General features: G+C 38.9%; 1 protein-coding gene across 2 annotated transcripts in view; it reads left to right on the top strand.

The window, feature by feature from the left end:
- The window catches only part of LOC145528567 (uncharacterized), a 93,908-nt gene that overhangs the window by 28,574 nt on the left and 43,024 nt on the right, over positions 1 to 22,310 (top strand). For both annotated transcript variants that reach the window (XM_081547240.1, XM_081547241.1), the window contains exon 3: positions 13,346 to 13,472. In XM_081547240.1, the coding sequence (XP_081403366.1) occupies positions 13,435 to 13,472 (38 nt within the window). In that variant the 5' untranslated portion in view covers positions 13,346 to 13,434. The remainder of the gene's footprint in view (positions 1 to 13,345; positions 13,473 to 22,310) is intronic.

Below are 22,310 nucleotides of genomic sequence, written 5' to 3'. Positions count from 1 at the left end.
CCTCAGTGTTGATTCCATCAATTGTTTGAAGAAGCTTCGTAAGACAATGTAAGGATCTCATGCTCAAATGCATATGTCTGTCCTTCTAAGGGTACCTCTTGACATACAAATCTACCCTTAATTTCTAGAACTTTCTTTACTTTCCTTGAATATGGTCCTTTGCTTGCTCTTTTATCAATCTATTAATAATAGAATCTCTTTTATCTTAGAATACCAAAAACCTACTAAGAACTCTTCACCCCCTCAGAATTAGTTTCATCCACTCTCAGTGGGCCAGTAGTGAATACATAGCAGGTAATAGCTATAATGGTCTTCCCAGGTGGCACTAGTGGTAAAGAATCCTCCTGCTGGATCCTCTATGACCCACCTCCCAGAGTAATGGAAATAAAAGCAAAAGTAAACAAATGGGATCTAATTAAACTTAAAAGCTTTTGCACAATGAAGGAAACTATATGCAAGGTGAAAAGACAGCCTTCAGAATGAGAGAAAATAATAGCAAATGAAGCAACTGACAAAGAATTAATCTTCAAAATATACAAGCAGCTCAATTCCAGAAGAATAAACGATCCAATCAAAAAATGGGTCAACAAACTAAACAGACATTTCTCCAAAGAAGACATACAGATGGCTAACAAATACATGAAAAGATGCTCAACATCACTCATTATCAGAGAAATGCAAATCAAAACCACAATGAGGTATCATCTCACGCCAGTCAGAATGGCTTCTATCCAAAAGTCTACAAACAATAAATGCTGGAGAGAGTGTGGAGAAAAGGGAACCCTCTTACACTGTTAGTGAGAATGCAAACTAGTACAGCGACTATGGAGAACAGTGTGGAGATTCCTTAAAAAACTGGACGTAGAATTGCCATATGACCCAGCAATCCCACTGCTGGGCATACCCAACAAGGAAACCAGAACTGAAAGAGACACGTGCACCCCAATATTCATCACAGCACTGTTTACAACAGCCAGGACATGGAAGCAACCTAGATGTCCATTGGCAGATGAATGGATAAGAAAGCTGTGGTACATATACACAATGGAATATTACTCAGCTATTAAAAAGAATGCATTTGAATCAGTTCTAATGAGATGATTGAAACTGGAGCCTATTTTACAAAGTGAAGTAAGTCAGAAAGAAAAGCACCAATACAGTATATTAATGCATATATATGGAGTTTAGAGAAATGGTAACCATGACGCTATATGCGAAACAGCAAAAGAGATACAGATGTAAAGAACAGACTTTTGGACTCTGTGGGAGAAGGCAAGGGTGGGATGATTTGAGAGAATAGCATTGAAACATGTATATTACCATATGTGAAATAGATTGCCTGTCCAGGTTCAATGCATGAGACAGGGTGCTCAGGGATGATGCACTGGGATGACCCTGAGGGATTGGATGGGGAGGGAGGTGGGAGGGGGTTCTGGATGAGGGACACATGTACACTCATGGCTGATTCATGTCAATGTATGGCAAAAACCACTACAATACTGTAAAGTAATTAGCCTCCAATTAAAATAAATTAATTATTTTTAAAAAAAGAAACCTCCTGCAAATGCAGGAGATATAAGAGAAGCAGGTTTGTTCCCTGGGTCTGGAAGATCCCGTGGTGTTAGAAAAGGCAACCCACTCCAGTATTCTTGCCTGGAAAATTCCATGGGCAGAGGAGCCTGGTGGGCTACAGTCTATGGGTCCACGAAGAGTTGGACATGAATGAACTACAAAGCACACACATCACACACAACAGCTGTGAGAGGAGCCTTAGCAGGTGAGGGATGGAGACCTAAGACAAAGTTTCCAGCAAGGTGGCCCTTCATGTTCAGATGAATAAGGGGTATCTGGGGAACACCTGAGGCCCCCACCAGCTATAGAAAGACTGGCTTTAACAGTATGGTTGCCAGATCAAGAATAAGGTGTGTAGTTAAGATTGAGTTTCAGATAAATGACACTTTTTTTTAATGCAAGTATGTCTCAAATTTGCACTAGATCTGTGCCATGATTGAGAAGCTTGTGGCACAGAAGCAACTGTTTATCTAGTCCAATTTCTTCTTGCAGAGAATGCCCTTCCTCTTCTTGCATGTCCTATGTCCAGCTGGATGTACCATCACCCGTTGACTTCCTTTAAATCATCTGAAATATTACAGGAATGCTGTTAGTAACAGATGGGCTCAAACATGTGGTTGTGGGAGTGTAAATTCAGTTTCTCAGTGAAAGGAAGTCTGGATCTGAGCTTAAATCAAATCTGGCTGCATGTCTAAAATTTACCTAAGCACATTTTTTGTCATTCTGAAAGAAAATAATTTATTTGAATGATTTTTTCCCCTGAATTTTCCATATACAAATATGAAGAAATTACTCTGAATGAGGCACTTTTTATTCTAAATCTAGTTTAGACTTTCAAACTTGAGGTCTCTTTAATCAATAGAAATGGCAGAAATGACTGTTAACTTTCTAGTGATTTAGAACTAACATTTCCACTTAACCAAAGCCCTGGAGAGTCTAACTTTAACCTCCTTCAGTTATTCATGAGTAAATCACTGGCTCTTCAGAGAAACAGTGGTACAAGGAACACAGGAAGGTTCCAAGTGAACTTGGGTTCTTGTTCCATAAAACAAAGTAGTATTGAAAGACTGATGAGGACCCAGGAGTACTGTTGAAGTAGATGGGAATATATTTGATTGATGGGATACATGAACTCATGGAATTCAGAATAAAGAATGCCAGATAAAATAATTGAAATTTGTGTTATTGCTTTGAACATTCATGTCTTGATTTTAATTTTTTAGTAGTAACTTTAGATGAGGGTTTTCCTGATAGCTCAGTTGGTAAAGAATCCCCCTGCAATACAGGAGACCCTGGTTCGATTCCTGGATTGGGAAGATCTGCTGGAGAAGGGATAGGCTACCCACTGCAGTATTCTTGGGCTTCCCTTGTGGCTCACCTGGTAAAGAATCCACCTGCAATGCAGGAGACCTGGACCCCTGGGTTGGGAAGATCCCCTGGAGAAGGGAAAGGCTACACACTCCGGTATTCTGGCCTGGAGAACTCCATGGACTGCATAGTCCATGGGGTCACAAAGAGTCGGACATGATTGAGTGACTTTCACTTTCACTTTAGAAGAGCTGAGCAAATAACCCTTTGTGATGAAGAAAGCACTGTGTTATACGAAAAAGCACACTAATAATGAGAGAAATAAAAGAAATCATAGAATTAAAAAATCATCATTATAGAACCACATGAGGAAGTGGGTATTTGCATAGTGCTCATACAATCCTACATAAACTACTTTCAAGAAATAGGGAGACTTAACTCTACAGGGAAAGTTATATTGTTATCACCTTAATTCAGGTGTCACTTTGCCATCACTATTGGTCAACCAGATATCTTGCCTTTTATTGTGACACAATAATAATTGTACAACATCAGAGAATGACTGTTAACCAATTATGTTTTGTATGAGTTTATCAAGTTTCCAGATCTAACTGCCAATGTGTAGAAACTACAGGAGCCACAGGATTAAACTGAGATAGACTATATAGGAATAACCAGACAAGTCCATAAGGTTCAATATTTTTCTTAGGGTAACTTAGCTTGTAAATATGTTTCTATAACTTGGTGTCACAAATAAAGAAGGAGGACGGGAGATTTGCTATACCAAAGTAAAAGAGATGTTAAGGTCATCACCAGGTTCAACCCATAGTTATACATTTGGATCATGATTAGGACAAAAAAGAGTAGAATATATTTTTTGGACAATTGAAGAAATTTGGTATTGCATTAGATGAAAAATTTCAATATAACAAAATATACATTGTAAGCTTAAAAATATCTTTACAGTATGACCTCTTATAAAAGAAGTGCAAAAAAAAAAAAAAAAAAGATCATGGCTTAAATAACATGTTTTTCCTCCTCTGGATTTCACATCATTTTCCAACCTAGCCTGGAAAAAAACTCTTTCTAAATCCCTTGAGAAAACTCTATTTTCATTGAACATTTGATCCTACCAGAAGCAATATTTGTAAAGAGAAGCAGTAGGTTTCTCTTTACAAATTCAGTCTGATGTTACATCAAAGAAATTCAGATAAACATTGGGGCAATAAGTTTCAAGTTCAAGCTAAATTCTTAATTTAAACTTCTAAAGAAGTTTTTGAAGTTTTTACATAACTATAACAAAAGCTTCAGGGAATAAACTAAAAGACAAGGTTAACAGTAACAGTAACAACGTTAGCAAAAATATTAAAACCTTAACGAGGTTTATCACCATGTTTAATGATAAAAGGAAACTGAGGTAAGGAAAAACTAAGTTGATTCAGAAGTATGTGTAAGAGTTACAGCTTTAAGATTTACGTAAACATTTCCAAGAATGCAATAATTTATTTTCTTGTGTCTATGTAGCCAATAACTTTCTTTTCCAGCAGTACATAACATAGTGCCTTACAGCAGTAGATGTACTCAACACATATTAAATGAATTTAATTTTAACTGATTTCTTTTAATTGATCAAAGAGAATTTTCCCTGCTGCATTTTAAAGCTGCCTCTATCCAACTGTTTGAAAATGAAAAAAAAAAAAAATGTAGTTAGGTAGTGCTCATTCTTGCACATAGTTCACAACTACTTTAGCTTTTTTATGGATTTGTTCATTATGTTGAATACTTCATTTGGTAGCATGTTAATAGTAGTCAGATGTAACTTTGCAGATATCTAAATCTTGTATTATAAAGTATTATTGCTAACTCCGAGTCCACAGTACCTTATGGAAAACTTCCAACCAGATATGTTTGGGAATTTAGAAACTTTGAAACTAATAATTAGTATGGTGCATATTTACCACGTATATAGGTGCTAGCAGGATCTAAGACCACCATGCAAACACATTAATATTTCTGCAGAAAAATATAGAAATATTCAAAAGTAGAATAAATAGACTCTGCAAATAACTTTTCATAGTTCAAATTAGGTTTTGCTAACCCATGAACTTCAGTGTCAAATTTAACACAGCTTTGAATTTTCAGAGATTTGAGAATTTCAGAATTATAGTAATGATGCTGTGGGGCCTAGCATCATTAACTTATGACCTGCTTTATAAAGCAAACTCTATTCTCTTCCTTTTCAATGGAAATATACAGAGCAGTTATTTCAGTGCTTAGACAAAATTGTCTTAGGACATGTTTTAATATAACCATTGTCTTAATAATAAAAAACAGATTCTTTTGGACGTGATTTTTGTGTATTACTTCTTGAGAGTACTTACAGAGATAGTAATTAGTGAGAATTCTGACCAAAACCTCTGTCTCTCACAGACTACCTGCTTATGCCCTAGTGTAGAGGCAGAGCTGGGTGGGTCTCAGGCCATATCAACATGTGATTTGTCATATTCTTAACTGTCCTTTGGGAGTAAATTGGCATTCAATAAGTAGACAATTTATGCCATTATTAGGGTAATTAAAATATATTACTGCCTCAGATAATGAATGGTTTCCAATGTCTTCAAAGAATAAAATAGCATTCAAAGAGACTGCAGATAGTTCTATTTTATGTAAATGCAAATATTACATTGGTTAGTGAAATCTGTAATAAATGTAAAATTTTGCCATATGAAACAAATTGATTCACTCACTAAAAGCCAAATTATATAAACACTTATCACTTTTAGAGGAAGTTAAAGCTAAGATCATACACTTTTCTGATACTGAAAATATAAAAGGAACTCCTTTTCCCAAACAAAATCTCTAGGCAAATCTAACACTATAATTTTAGCCTTTTCTCCATATACTAGACAAAGAGTCAAAGAGAAGAACACAAAACAAACCTAGAAATGGGACAAAAAGTTGAAGGAAAAGGTAAACTCATTTGAGTTTACTGGGAAAGAGGTGAAATATTTTCTGCCCAGGTAGCTGATGGGATGGGGAGAATTTTTCCTCCATTTTGTTCCAAAAATTTCTGCGCTCCCAAATGAAATAGGAAGGAAGGATAAAGAGCTGGTGTGGTGGACCACAGGGACCCCTGAACCAGTGGGGCCTTCAGAGTGGAGGATCCTTCTTGGAGGAAGCATCCTTGCTTCTGTAGAGACAGAGAAGTTCCAGGAGGGAAAGTAAAGAGGGTTTGCCCTGGCACAGGGTAGGCTGCCTCGGTGCTCACTCAGGAATCAGGCCAGAAGGTGCCTTAAATATAAAGTGTGCCTCTTTAGTGAAAAGTCCTTTGTATTTTATACCTTGAGAATGTTGGTGGGGCAGGCTGAGTGATGTGCCCCATATCCGTATGTTGAAGTCTTAACCCCTAGGACCTCAGAATGTGACTGAATTTACAGATAGGACCTTTAGAGAGGTGAGCAGTTTCAAATGAGGATTTTAGGGTGTCTCTACTCCAATGTGACTGAGGAGAGTTGGACACAGAGAGCCACCAGGGATTCATGGCCACAGAGGGAAGACCATGTCAGAGGCAGCAGGAAAGAGGCCATTTGCAAGACAGAGAGGCCTCTGGAGACACAAGCCCTGCAGACACCTCAGTCTTGGACTTCCAGCCTTCAGAATTGTGAGAGAGGAGATTCCTGTTGTTTGAGCCCCACAGTGTGTGGTATTTTGTCATGGCAGCCCAAGCAGACTAACATACTCAATATAACAAAAATGCTGAAGGAGCAGTGGTAGCTTAATAAAATAAAATCTTACTTGGGTGGACAGGAAACACAAATCAATACCTCTAGAAACAGAGAATAAAAACAATTTACTGGTTAATGATAATTCATCCATTTAAAATAAGGTTTCAAAATCCCTTCTGTGGGAGGCAGAGTAATACCCACCTAAAGATGTCCACTAGATACTAGTCATTTGTTACAGAAACAACAGGAAGCTAACTCACACACCTCCCCCACCAGCTCCCAAGTCCTGGGATTACTGACAGTGATGGGAGGGGTGGGTCTCATTTCCTTACCATTCCCTACTGTAGCTCGTACCATTGTTGGATGGCTCTTTCTTTCAGAACTTTCTTGCTCCCCACTTCCCTCCACCTGGCATCTGGCAAAACAAACACACTTTCTTTTTACTTGGTGTGGTGCAATTGAAAATTAGTTGTTGATCTTTAATTCGAAGTGATGCGCCTAGTGTTAAACTATGTTTAGTTCATTTTCAACAGCTCTTGACCGAGTAACTGGATGCGTGGCTCTGGTTTTCTCTTCTACAAAGTGAGGTGATAGCCATTTGAATCTCACAGCGTTGTTCAGAGAATTAAATGAATACATACAAATTGAATTTGTAAAGTACCAAGTGTTGGAAACTTCTGTTTTTATATCTATTAATTGATTTTTTTCACACAGGCTTTAAAATACTTGAAGGCAGCTTGAATGTGCCTCTTAATATCCTCTTTTGCTTACATACCATCAACCTCTTCAACTGTCTTTAATTCACACAATTTCTAGTCCATTTTCCAAAAAGACTCTTAAGTATCAGCCAATATCTTCATGAAAAATTTTGTACCAATTAAAGATCAAGGAAAATGTAGAACTACTTATTCATTTTTCTTTAAAATTTCTAGCAAAAGATTTACCAAAGACAGCTTCACTCCCCTATCATCCTGATGTGCTGTGCTTAGTCGCTTAGTCCTGTCTGACTCTTTGTGACCCCATGGACTGTAGCCCACCAGGCTCTTCTGTCCATGGGGATTCCCCAGGCAAGAATACTGGAGTGGGTTGTCATGCCCTCCTCCAGGGGATCTTCCCAACCCAGGGATCAAACCCTGGTCTCCCGCACTGCAGGCGGATTCTTTACCGTCTGAGCCACCAGCAGGTTATCCTAGTGGTGCTGGGTCTCAGGGCTGAGGGCAGGTGCTGGCCCCAGCTAGAACCTGCGTTTGCCTGTGAGACTGGAGAGGCTCTGTCCCAGCTTGAGTCCTGACATTGGCTCCAGTGACATTGGTCAGTGTAAGATTTTCTGTCCCCGTTCTTCTTTCCTTTTCTAAAAGTCTAAAGCATCACAGTGGCAAAGCAAAGGCATAAGAACATGCACTGCAGGAGTTTTCTTTTTCTAAGACCTCTATTTGCACATCTGCATACATCAAGCCCCTCCTTCACTATCCCCCTTGCATTGCCTCCTGGGTGTGGTGAGGGCAAGGGGACTGTGGTGGCATCCGTACATGGGGATGAGAGACAGTGACACTGATTACTAATATGTCTTAAAGATTGATTAATGGTGTTAGGAGCTACAGAAATGTTTGATATTGAGGAGGATTTTCAAGAAAGGGAGCTTAGTAACCCTGAGGTCTGAGGAAGGGCTGCATGAGGGATAGCTTTGTTTCCTCCAAGAATACAGACAGGTTTCTTCAGACTTTGGGTTTATTTTAGACAATGGCTATCACAGTGGTATCTCAGATAGGAGAGCAAAAGTCACCCAGTGTTGATTGTTCAGAAAAGTTTCCAAGGCTTTCTGGAAAGTCTTGACAAATGACCTATAGCATTGCCCTCTGTAGGAGAGTTAATGCTTCTGAATTTGGATAAAAGAGAAAAGTTGAATGAAGAATAAATAAAATAGAGGACATTCTCATTAAATACATTTCTTTGGTCATGAAACTATCCTTTAGTCAGATCCATTAGACCAGAAGGAAAGAGTTGACTTTTTATTTATTTTTTTCTCAGAAGCAGATCCCAAATCAAAACTTGATATTTAAATGTCTCTCTCAGAATCGGGTAAGACCACAGGCGGATATGCAGTGTCACAGCCCAAGCCAGTGACTGAGTCTTTGCATTTAATGGCTTCATGTTGGGTTACATCGTGAGCCCCCCATATATGAAGGGCTATGTTTCAATCCTCTCTTTAAAGATTGAGGAAATAGTAAAAAGCACGCAAAAGTCACTGTATTAAATATGAGTTAGAAAGGGGTGTTAAGTGTTGAATTTTTCTTTCAAGGAATTTAAACATACACAACCAATAAGGCAAATAAGCAGGAAGGTACAGAGAAAGGTCTCCAAGTGTTCACCACAGAGTGACTGCCACAGGCAGTGACGGACTGGTGCTGACTAACTACAGAGGCCGTTTGCTTGGTTAGCTCATCTCTGCTGCATACGACAAATGGACCTCTGGATCTGCGGAGGCCTCCCCACCAAGAGCTGAGGATCTTTGTGGATTCCACCCTGTTTTTCAGGATTCTAGTTATTGCTCACAGAATTGCTAGCAATCTGGTCTGAATTACTTTGTTTTATTGCAGATTCTGATGGCACATGCCCATGACTTTAGTTCCTCAGTGTATCCATATATCAGGCTAATTCAGAACCAAGGTGTCTAACATCACCACCCAGGACTACAGGATTTGGGGTCACAAGATCCTCATGCTCCAAAATGACATCATTTTATTGCAAAAACCTTACTTCATGTGTTTTCCTTAAATTTCTCATTTCTGTATTTAACTCCTTGCCAGAATCTCTCAAAATATGACAAAAAGACTCAAAATTATAAATTAAGATGCTTTCACTTACTAATTATCTACATGCAGGAGGGAACGAGAGAAACCTGTGGGCATGTCCGTGCTCAGGTCACTTCTCTCCCTCACCTGCCCAGGACCCTCCATACCAGTACGTAGAACCCATGCTGGACGTGCACTCCAAGCGTGATGTCAAGGGACTTTGCCCAAGAACCACCTTCTTCATGGCTGAGAAGGGTGCTGCTTTTCCAGAGAATTTATTCCTCTTGCTTGTGCTCAGGGATCCTTTGTGACCCAGGGGAACTTCGGACCGAGGTGACTGCGAACTTTGGAGGAGGGAGGGGTGGAGCGCTCTCATTTGTGCTCGTCAGAATGTGGCCCCTGGTGGCACGAAGCAGAATGGATGCTGCCCATTTCCGGTGTGCTGACCTTCTGTCCAGGTTCACCACTGCAGCCAAGATGTTGATGGCCTGGAGTCTTTCATGAAGCGAAGGCCTGTGAGCCCAAACTGGACCTTGGGACTTGGTCCCTCCAACAGAGAGCCTCCAGGAAAAGCCAGGAAGCCTCTACCACCAAGCTGTATAGGTAGAGAAGTCACCTGCAGTATCTACCCACTGAGCTGCATTCAGTGCAGTTTGAAGAATATTCTGGAAGATGTGAAGGGCTTGCAGAGATTATCTTCAGAAGCAGATGAGAGCAATATGCCTGGTACCAGAAGACAGACCACTCCTAGCTATACTTGATTGGTTTCTGTTACTTTTAATGAGAAGAATAGAAATCAATATCAAAATTTCACTGTCAAATACTAAGGACTACAACTGCTTTTAAACTATATAAAATGATACAGAATTCTCATTTCACAGGATAGATTTACCATTCTCAATAATTCCATTGATTGTCCCATGGGTCGGGTGGGCTTCGAGGGCTCCACTGACTTTTACAATGGACCTTTTTGTTACTCTGAAGGCTCTCCTAAAGCCTTGTCTCTGGTCAGACAAGGTAAAGGACAATTCATAACAAATGCCGTCTAAAGAGGGATGTTTTTAAACCATAAGATAATTCTTAACAGCTTCAAAAACAAAGCTTGTCAAGGGAAAGAACATTTCTGCCCAATATTCAGACTTGGTTCAATAAACATTTGTTATGCCTTTCCCACGTGTCACATGGAGGGGGAGAATCATAGAATGTCAGTGAGAGATGGCTATTGCCCTGGAGGACCCAATACTGGTTTCCTCCAATGAATGGCACCCATGGAAATTCACAAGCATGAAAAATTATGTGTAATATTTCTCATGCTTTCAAGTGTCAGTGTTTCAGAGGAGGTGTTTACCATGAAAATTACATTCATCAATACAGATCTCCACAATGTTATGCACATACCTAGAATTGTGGCTTTTTTAAGAGAATTTTCTAAGCACAATAAACAATAACTATTTTGTGGCTGCAATCACAGGTGTGCATAAGTGCAGTTTTGGACCTTAGCAGTGGCTGTTGGGAAGACACCATTTGCTGGACCATTCATGTCTGTCATACCTGGAGCAAATATAACTGTGACATCAGCAGCTGTGGATGTGTCTAACCAATTTCAAGGTGTAACAGTGATCTTCCTCTCCTTTGCAGTGAAACCCTGATGTTCTAACATTCCATAAACACTTCCCTGTAGTTGAGTGTGTGTCACTGCATGGCTACACATTTTAATGTACCAAAGCTTGGTTTTCATCATTACTTATCCTTTCCACATTCTGGACCCTGTCTATTGGAAGTTCAGTTCAGTTTAGTTGCTCAGTCATGTCCGACGTTTTGCGATCCCATGAACAGCCGCATGTCAGGCTTCCCTGTCCACCACCAACTCCCGGAGCTTGATCAAACTCATGTCTGCCAACTGGGAGATGCCATCCAACCAATCTCACCCTCTGTCATCCCCTTCTCCTCCTGCCTTAAATCTTTCCCAGCATCAGGGTCTTTTTCAATGAGTCAGTTCTTCACATCAGATGGCCAAAGTGTTGGAGCTTCAGCTTCAGCATCAGTCCTTCCAATGAATATTCAGGACTGATTTCCTTTAGGATGGACTGGTTTGATATCCCTCCTTGCTGTCCAAGGGACTCTCAAGAGTCTTCTCCAACACCAGAGTTCAAAAACATCAATTCTTCAGTGCTCAGCCTTCTTTATGGTCCAACTGTCACATCCATACTGGAAACTCTGTTGGAAACTTAGTAAGAAAATATAATTTCTTCTTACATGTGAGGAAACAGAAAGATATTTGAATAGAAATGGTTTATTGGGTTTCAAAGGACAAAACAGTTTTTAAGATTGTTAATTGAACAAACAGATACAGATCCTCATGTCATCTGATTTCAAAGAACACTATCCCATTAAGTCTGCATTCTGGGTTTCCCTCAGCCTCTCTTGTGAACCACTCTCCGGAAGACTCCTTACACCTCACAGATTGTCACTGTTGATAACACGTTTGGCAAACCAGAGGAGACAGTGGAGATTCTGCTGTTACCTGTGCTTAGGTGGAGGTGTCTCCACTAGAAGTACTTGCTGGGAGTTAGTTCTGTTAATGGGGTTTTGCTGAACCCTTATCTGCATTTGGAAGGAGAAATCCTTAGGCCCTTGACACAGATGTGGCTCAGAAAGGTCACATATAAAGAAGAGCATAAGCAGGTAGATGAATGAAAAGAAAAAAGCCACTTTATTCTTCCAGACTTGACACTTTAAATTGTGGTGCTGCAGAAGACCCTTGAGAGTCCCTTGGACAGCAAGAAAATCAGATCAAGCAATCCTAAAGGAAATCAGTCCTGAATATTCACTGGAAGGACTGATGCTGAAGCTCCAGTACTTTGGCCACCTGATGTGAAGAGCAACTCATTGGAAGATATCCTGATGCTGGGAAAGATTGAAGGCTGGAGGAGAAGAGGGCAACAGGGGATGAGATGATTGGATGGCATCACTGACTCAATGGATATGAGTTTGAGGAAACTCTGGGTGATAGTGAAGGACAGAGAAGCCTGGCATGCTGCAGTTCATGGGGTCACAAAGAATTGAACACAGCTTAGTGACTGAACAGCACCAACATTCTTCCAGGCAATAATTCTTTCAGGAAAGCCAAACTGTGATTCTCTCAAGCTGCCCATAGATGAGAATTATCTTCTTGCAGTCCTCTAGCTCTGGGATTTCTGAGTTGCTAGCAGCAAAATTTCAATGTCTGTCTCTATTTAAAACATTTTTTATGACACAAATGAACTTGTCTACAAAACAGAAACAGACTTACAGACATAAAGAACAGACTTACGATTACCAGGGTAGGCTGTAGGGTAGGGGTGGGATAGATTGGGAGTTTGGGGTTAGCAGATGCAAACTATCATACATAGAATGGATAAAGAGCAATGTCCTACTGTATAGCACAGGAACTATATTTAATATCCTGTGATAAATCATAATGGAAAAAGTAAGGAAAAAATATATATTTGTATGTATAACTGAATCACTCTGCAGTACAGCAGAAATTATCACAGCATTATAAATCAACTATACTGCAATTAGAAAAATGATTTTTCAATCCTTCAGAAAATGTAATATTTCCTATAGAAATTTTACAAATTTCTCATAAATGGAATCTTTCAAGCAACCCTGGAAATCCATAGCAGACCCCAAAATCTTAGTATTAAGCAGATTTCTGTCTGAAATATCTTGAAATGACAATTCCTTGGAGTTTAACTTGACTAGGTCTAATCTTGGCTAGACCATAAAATGTTTATTTTTCTTCATTAAAAATTTTCCCTTTAGATATACAGCTTGCAAGTTTTTAGATCACTATTTAAAGACTTCCCAAGAAAATGATTGTTGTCCCTACAATTACAATTTTCAGCCTAGAAGATGTACTATAGTTTATTATCAATATATCAATATTTCTCCTCTTTCCTGTAGAGTAAGGAGCAATCATTTCAGAATAAGTGGGAAAATAAGCACAAAGAAGAACACAGAGGACCTGGAAGCAGCAGAACTCAGGGCCACAGATGGAGCCAATAGACTTCTCATCCCTGACACTCATGCTGTAAGTCTTATACTATGTTTGTGATGAAATAATCAAAGCATAGCAGGCTTGTAGCCACACCGATACTCTTTGCTGATATTGATCTGAATAAGAACCTCGGGAAGGCATATTTGAAACATAAAAACCCCAAGAAAGATTCAAGAAACCTAAAACATGGGTTTTGAAGGTAGATTCAATCCTTTGCAGGAAACTGTCCATTGAAAATAAACCCTCTGAAAATATGAGGAGACAGACCTCTCTGCTTTCACAAACAGTGAGTGTAAATTCCTAAAAGTGAGAGCTGCTGAAAGAGCAACAAAGAGTTGGCCAGGCAAGGAGGAGTTCATGCCCAGAGAACTGTGAGAGACAAAGCCAGAGCTGGATCAGAGGGGATCAGTGACTAGGGGGGAGTATTCTCAGTGTGTGCCTGGAAAGTGTCAGGAAAGAAGTTGAATTTCTAAAAACCAAGATCAATAGCACTGGCCTTGCCTGGGCTATGGTGGCAACGAGGGATGAGTGAGGGAAGAGGGGCAGCTGTGGAAGCCTTCACCCCTTGACTGCCTGGTGCTCAGCTGCTTCTGGAGAGCCTGGGCCACACCCCACAATGACATTATCTTCATACACAGACCATCCCAAAGTAAGCTGTGGTCTAATAATCTCTTAAAATGTGGCTGTATAGCACAGGAGCTATACTTAACATTTTATAATAACCTATATGGGGAAAAATATGAAATATATATATATATGTACTTATAATTGAAACAGTAAATTCCAGATTTCGACACAAGATAGAGAATCCAGGTTGTGTTCAATGGTCTCCTTAAGTTGAAAAATTAGTCCTTGTCTTAGAGTCTATTTGTCTGACACTGGAGAAGGGAATGGCTACCCACTGCAGTATTCTTGTCTGGAGAATTCCGTGGACAAAGGAGTCTGGTGAGCTACAGTCCATAGGGTCACAAAGAGTCTGATATAAGTATTGCTACCCTAACTTCCTTTTGGTTTCCATTTGCAATTATTTCCATTCCTTCATTTTCAGCCTGTGGTGTGTTTTTACATTTGAAGTGAGTCTCTTGTAGATAGGATATGTATGGATCTTATTTTGCAGTCCATTCAGTTAATTATCTTTTTATTGGAGAATTTAGTCTATTTACTGTTAAAGAAATTCTTGATAAGTATTTACCCATCGCCATTTTGTTAACTGTTTTCTAGCTGTTTTGGCATTTCCTCTCTGTTTCTTTCTCTCTTTCTTTGTGATTTCATGACTTTAGTGAAATGCTTATGTTTTTTTCTCTTTTTTTTAACTTATACTGGTTTTTGCTTTTTGATTACCATGAGGCTTACCTATATTATAACAGTCTATCTTAAGTTGATAACAACTTAAACTTGATCTCATTATAAATCTTAATGTTATTACTCTCCCCAAACATGTTTAATGTTTTTGATGTCTTATGTAGTCCTTAAATAATTATTGTAATCATGACTATTTTTACTATTATTATATTTTAACCTTCATACTAGATTTATAATAATTAATCCTTTACTTTTACTATATATTTACTTTTCCAGTGAGATTTGTTCTTTCATATATTCTCTTGTTATCAGTTAGTGCCCCTTCTTTTCAGCTTAATGAGGTCCCTTTAACATTTCTCATAATCCTTTTTTAGTGGTGATTAATACTTTAGCTTGTCCTTATCTGGAAAACATTTTTATCTCTCCTTCAACTCTGAATAATAGTTTTTCCTGATAAAGTTTTATTAGTTGGGAGTTATTTTCTTTCAGTGATTTGAATACATTTTGCCACTCCCTGAAGGACAGAAAAGTTTCTGTTGAAATATCTGCTGGTTATCTTATGAGGGTTCCCTTGTATGTAACTAGTTGTTTTCCTCTTGATGCCTTTAAAATTCTCTCTTTAGCTTTAATCTTGGCCATTTTAATTATAATGTGTCTTGGAGTTGACCTCTTTGGGTTCATTTTGTTTGGACTGCCTTTGGTTCTTAGATATATGTTTCCTTCCCCAGGTTTGGAGAGCTTTCAGATATTATTTCTTCAAATAAGTTCTCTGCACCCTTCTCTCTCTCGTCTTCTTCTGGGACTCCGGTACTGTGAATGTTAATATGTTAGATAGTTTCCCAGAGGTCTCTTAAACTATCTTCAATTTTTAGAACTATTTCATTTTTTTTCTGTTCAACTTTTGTACTTTCCACTAATCTGTCTTCCAGTTCGCTGAGCCATTTCTGTGTAATCTAACCTATTGTTGATTACTTCTGGTGTATTTTTTTAAATGTTCAGTTACTGTATTCATCAACTCTGGTTCTTCTTTGTATTTTTTACCTTTTTGTTAAATGTCTCACTCTGTTCATCCATTCTTTTCTGTAATTAATTGAGCATCTTCGTGATCATTACCTTGAACTCCTTATTGGGTAGATTATATACACTTCACTCAGTTCTTCTGGAGTTTTGTCTTATTTCTTGTTTTGGAACATATTCCTGCATCTCCTTATTTTGCTGAATTCTCTGTGTTTACTTCTATGTATTATGTAGTTTGGATTCATTCCCCAGTTTTAGAGGAGTGGCCTTATGTAGGAAATGTCTTAAGCACACCCCTCTCTGGTCACCAGAGCGATATGCTCTAGGTGTGCCCCTTATGTGGGCTCTTTAGACTCTTCTCTGGGGGCAAGACTGGTTCCTGTGTGTGCACTGGTAGGTGGGACCGACCTCCAGTCCACTTGGCTGCCAATGTAGTATGCCAGTGTGGCTGCCTCACACGGCATTGGCCCATTGGTGAGTGGGGCTGGGTCCTGGCATGGCTGGCTGTGTGGTCCAGATGTCCCAGGGCTATAGTAGCACTGGCTTACAGTCTGGACATAAGAAATATCAGCAGGAGAAGAATATACAGATTTTATTCTGTTTACACATCAGGCTTCCCTGGTTACTCAGGTGGTAAAGAATCTGCCTACAATGCAGGAGACCTAGGTTCGATTCCTGGATCAGGAAGATCCTCTAGAGAAGGGAAAGGGAACCCACTCCCATATTCTTGCCTGGAGAATCCCAAGGACAGTGGAGCCAGGAGGGCTACAGTCCATGAGGTTGCAAAGAGTTGGACACGACTGAGTGACTAACACTTTTACACTTTCCAGTCTTGAAGGAGTGGCCTCCTGTAACAGATGAAACTTGTCATTCAACTCTGCATCAGCTCTTGGTTGTCTCTCAAATCTCTGTGCTTGTCCAAGCAGGCCATTATATTTTTAATAGCTCCCAGTAGTTTAAAATGTGCCAAGACCTGTCAGTGTCCCAGAGGGGAGGATCTCAGCAGCTAGTCGTGGGCTGACTGGATTCCAGGCCCTCAGGCAATAGCGTTCAAATGTATATACAGTTTTGAGAAGCAATAAGAATTAGATCTCATCACCACAGGTGATTTGGAAATGTCTGCTGTATGGCTCACCGAAGTCAGGGCTCCACGTGAATGTATAAGCTTCTTTCTGGGAAATGCTGGTAAGCTGGAACAAGGCAAAAAGTGGTCCCCGAGATGGTGTCCAGAGCCTATGTTCATGAGATCAGCTCCATTAACCCCTAGATACCTGCCAAATCTGAAGCTTGCTCTTCAGTCTGAAACTTCAGGACAAGAAAGTGACCTTCATAGAAAACCTGGGGGTGGGCAAGGTGTGCCTCAGTCCACTGTCTGCATGGTGCCCGGGTGTGGCAGCCTGGCTCCTAGAAATAGAAGAGGAGAAAACACTTCCAAACACATTTTATGAGGCCAGTATTACCTGACACTAAAATAAGACAGGGATGCCACAGAAAAGTTTATAGGTTAATATCACTGATGAACGTAAAATAAAAACTGATTAAAAAGTAAAATAAAAACTCTCAACAAAATATTAGCAAACTAAATTCAATCAATGTGATACACAGTAACAATTTTATTTATTTATTTTTTTCATTTTCACCTGTACTTCATGGCTTGTAGGATCTTAGTTCTCTGACCAGGAATCAAACCCAGATCCCTGCAGTGAAAGTGCCAAGCCTAAACCACTGGACCACCACTAAGAAATTCCAACAAATTGAAGAATAAAACTCATGTGATCATCTCAATAGATTTATGAAAAACTTTGACAAAATTCAACATATCTGTTTATGACAAAATCTATCCAGAAAATGGCTATAGAGGAAACATATCTCAACATAATAATGGCCATATGTAATAAATCCATGACCAATATATTCAGTAGTGAAAAGCCAAAAGCTTCCCCCTAAAATCAGTAACAAGGCAAGGATATCTATTTTTGTTGCTTTCATTCAACATAGTTTTGGAAGCCCTATATTGTCAGAGCAATTGGGCAAATAAAAGAAATTTTTAAAAAAATTCAAATTAGAAAAGAAATAAAAACTGTCACCATTTGCAGATGACATAATATATGTGGAAAATACTAAAAAGCTGTCAAAAAAACAGAGCTAAAAAGTAAATTCAGTAGAATTGGAGAATACAAAATTAACACAAAAGTCTTCAGTATTTCTTTATAGTAGTAACTATCAAAAAGAGAAATTAAGAAAACAATTCTATTTATCATCAAAAAGAATAAAATATCTAGAAATAAATTTAAACAAGAAAGTGAAATGCTTGTATATTGAAAACTATTAGACATTAATGAAAAAAATTGAAGAAGATACAAATAAATGGGAAGATGTTCCATGCTCATAGAACAGAAGAATTCAGTTCAGCTCAGTCGCTCAGTCGTGTCCGACTCTCTGCGACCCCATGAATTGCAGCACGCCAGGCCTCTCTGTCCATCACCAACTCCCGGAGTCTACCCAAACCCATGTTCATCGAGTCGGTGATGCCATCCAACCATCTCATCCTCTGTCGTCCCCTTCTCCTCCCGCCCCCAATCCTACCCAGCATTAGGGTCTTTTCCAATGAGTCAACACTTCGCATGAGGTGGCCAAAGTATTGGAGCTTCAGCTTCAACATCAGACCTTCCAATGAACACCCAGGATTGATCTCTTTTAGGATGGATTGATTGGATCTCCTTGCAGTCCAGGAAACTCTCAAGAGTCTTCTCCATCACCACAGTTCAAAAGCATCAATTCTGTGGCGCTCAGCTTTCTTCACCGTCCAACTCTCACACCCATACATGACCACTGGAAAAACCATAGTCTTGACTAGACGGACTTTTGTTGGCAAAGTAATGTCTCTGCTTTTAAACATGCTATCTAGGTTGGCCATAACCTTCCTTCCAAGTAGTAAGCGTCTTTTAATTTCATGGCTGCAGTCACCATCAGCAGTGATTCTGGAGCCCAAAAAAGTAAAGTCTGACACTGTTTCCACTGTTTCCCCATCTATTTCCCATGGAGTGATGGAACCAGATGCCATGATCTTAGTTTTCTGAACGTTGAGCTTTAAGCCAACTTTTTCACTCTCCTCCTTCACCTTCATCAAGAGGCTCTTTAGTTCTTCTTCACTTTCTGCCATAAGGGTGGTGTCATCTGCATATCTGAGGTTATTGATATTTCTCCCAGCAATCTTGATTCCAGCTTGTGTTTCTTCCAGCCCAGCGTTTCTCATGATGTACTCTGCATATAAGTTAAATAAGCAGGGTGACAATATACAGCCTTGACGTACTCCTTTTCCTATTTGGAACCAGTCTGTTGTTCCATGTCCAGTTCTAACTGTTGCTTCCTGACCTGCATACAGGTTTCTCAAGAGACAGGTCAGATGATCTGGTATTCCCATCTCTTTCAGAATTTTCCACAGTTTATTGTGATCCACACAGTCAAAGGCTTTGGCATAGTCAATAAAGCAGAAATAGATGTTTTTCTAGAACTCTCTTGCTTTTTCGATGATCCAGCGGATATTGGCAATTTGATCTCTGGTTCCTCTGCCTTTTCTAAAACCAGCTTGAACATCTGGAAGTTCACGGTTCACATATTGCTAAAGCCTGGCTTGGAGAATTTTGAGCATTACTTTACTAGCATGTGAGATGAGTGCAATTGTGCGGTAGTTTGAGCATTCTTTGGCATTGCCTTTCTTTGGGATTGGAACGAAGACTGACCTCTTCCAGTCCTGTGGCCACTGCTGAGTTTTCCAAATTTGCTGGCATATCGAGTGCAGCACTTTCACAGCATCACCTTGGAGGATTTGAAATAGCTCAACTGGAATTCCATCACCTCCACTAGCTTTGTTCATAGTGATGCTTTCTAAGGCCCACTTGACTTCACATTCCAGGATGTCTGGCTCTAGGTGAGTGATCACACCATCGTGATTATCTGGGTCATGAAGATCTTTTTTGTACAGTTCTTCTGTGTATTCTTGCCACCTCTTCTTAATATCTTCTGCTTCTGTTAGGTCCATACCATTTCTGTCCTTTATCGAGCCTATCTTTGCGTGAAATGTTCCCTTGGTATCTCTAATTTTCTTGAAGAGGTCTCTAGTCTTTCCCAATCTGTTGTTTTCCTCTATTTGTTTGCACTGATCGCTGAGGAAGGCTTTCTTATCTCTCCTTGCTATTCTTTGGAACTCTGCATTAAGATGAGAATATCTTTCCTTTTCTCCTTTGCTTTTCACTTCTCTTCTCTTTCCAGCTATCTGTAAGGCCTCCTCAGACAGCCATTTTCCTTTTTTGCATTTCTTTTCCATGGGGATTTTCTTGATTCCTGTCTCCTGTACAATGTCACGAACCTCTGACTCCATACTATCCAAAGCAATATACAGATTCAATGCAATCCATATCAAAATTTCAATAGTATTTTCATATAAATAGAACAAGCAATCCTAAAATTTAGACAGAATCACAAAAGACCCCAAACAGCCAAAGCAATCTTGAGAATAAAAAACAAAGCTAAAGGCATCACACTCTCTTATTTCAAACTAAATTTGAATTTATTTCTAAATTCAAGTTAAATTTCAATTCCTGTACAAAGCTAAAGTAATCAAAACGGTATGGTACTGGGATAAAAATAGTCACTTAGATGAATGGAAGATAAGAATGAAGTCCAAGACTAAATCCATACATACAGGGCCAATTAATTTACCACAAAGGGGTCAAGAATATACAATGGGGAAAGGAAAGTCTCTTCAATAAATGATGTTAGAAAAATTGGACAGCTGTATGCAATATGATGAAACGAAAGTATTATTTTACACATACACAAAAATTAAATCATAATAAATCAAATATTTAAACATAAAACCTGAAACTATGAAACACCTAGAAGAAAACATAGGCAGTAAACTCCTTGATACAGGCCTTGACAATGATTTTTTAAAAATCAAAAACAAAAGCAGCAAAAGCAAAAATAAACAAGTGACATTAGATAAAAATAAAAAGTTGCTGCACAGCAAAAGAAACCATCAAATGAAAATAAAACCTATTGGATGAGAGATAACTGCAAATATATATCTGATAAGTGGCTATATCCAAATGTATAAAGAACTCATGCAACTTAATAGCAAAAACAAAAACAAGCATAAAACCAATTCAATTCAAAATGGATAGAGGCTCTGAACAGACATTTTCCCCAAAAGACATGCAGATGGCCAACAGGTACAGGAACAGATGCTCAACATCATTAATTATCAGGGAAATGCAAATCAAAGCCACAGTGTGTTATCCTCTTACACCTGTTTGAATAGCTATTAGCAAAATGACAAAAAATAACAAGTGTGAGCACATGGAGAAAAGGGAACATTTGTGCACTGTTGGTGGGAATGTAAATTGGTGCAACCATATGGAAATTGGTTTCCATATGGGTGGATGGATACCAACCATTTGTATAGTATACAACCATTACTTTGCATAGTAATTCAAATTTGTTTTTTCAAAAAAAAATTGAAAATAGAACTACCATATGATCTAGCTAATCCACTTCTGGATATTTATCAGAGAAAAATGAAAACATTAACTCAAAAAGATATCTGCACCCCTATGTTCCTGTTCAACATTATTTACAACAGTAAGATGTGAAAACAACCTGTGTCCATCAATGGATGAATGGATAAAGAAAATGTGGTACATTCACAATGGAAATTATTCAGCCAAGAGAAAGGATATTTTGCCATTTGCAGCAACACTGATGGCCCTTGAGAGCATTATGCCAAGTGAAATAAGGCAGAGAGGGATAGACAAATACCTTAGGATATCATTTACATATAGAATTTAAAAACAAATTCATAGATATTGAGAAGAGATTGGTGGTTGCCAGAGGCAGGGTGGAGGTAATAAAAATGGGTGAACTTTTTTAAAGTATTTAAAAACATAGAAATAGAATTGGGAGTCTGAGAAGGCCAAGGCAGTCAGTGTTCTCAGAACAGGAAGAGAAGAAAGAGTGCAGAGAAAGCTCCAAAGATGAAAAGCAACTCCTTTTCAAGTCTCCAGCTGAATACTGATCAACATATGTGTGCGAGGAAGCTATCCAAAAGAACCACTCAAAAGGAGCAGAGGAGACAATGGCCATTTCTGACATTTAAAAGCTGAACCAATTCATTATTAGCAGATCTATACTATAAAAAATACTGCAGGGCAAGAGGAAAAGGTACCAGATAGAAATATGTGTGCATGCAAAGGAAGGAAGAATACCCCAAATGGTAAATTTTAAGACTTTCCCCCTTATTTTTAATCTTTTTAAAAAATAATTGACTATATAGCAAAAATAATGTATTATGGAAGAATATAATGTAATGTGTGAAAACAATAGCACAAAGGCTGGGACATTGGAAGAGTAAGATTCTTGTGCCACATTTGAAGTACTATAATATTACATTACAGCTAGCTGGTGAGTCAAAGATATATACTATACATCCTAAAGCTATACATTTTTAAAAGCTATACTTTTAAAAAGTTACAGTTAAAAAGCCAACAAGGA

Source organism: Giraffa tippelskirchi, chromosome 12 (genome assembly GCF_054371585.1).
Source record: "Giraffa tippelskirchi isolate mGirTip1 chromosome 12, T2T-mGirTip1v1.2.pri, whole genome shotgun sequence".
NCBI classification, from domain to species: Eukaryota; Metazoa; Chordata; class Mammalia; order Artiodactyla; family Giraffidae; genus Giraffa; species Giraffa tippelskirchi.
This window is presented reverse-complemented; position numbering and strand designations above follow the sequence as displayed.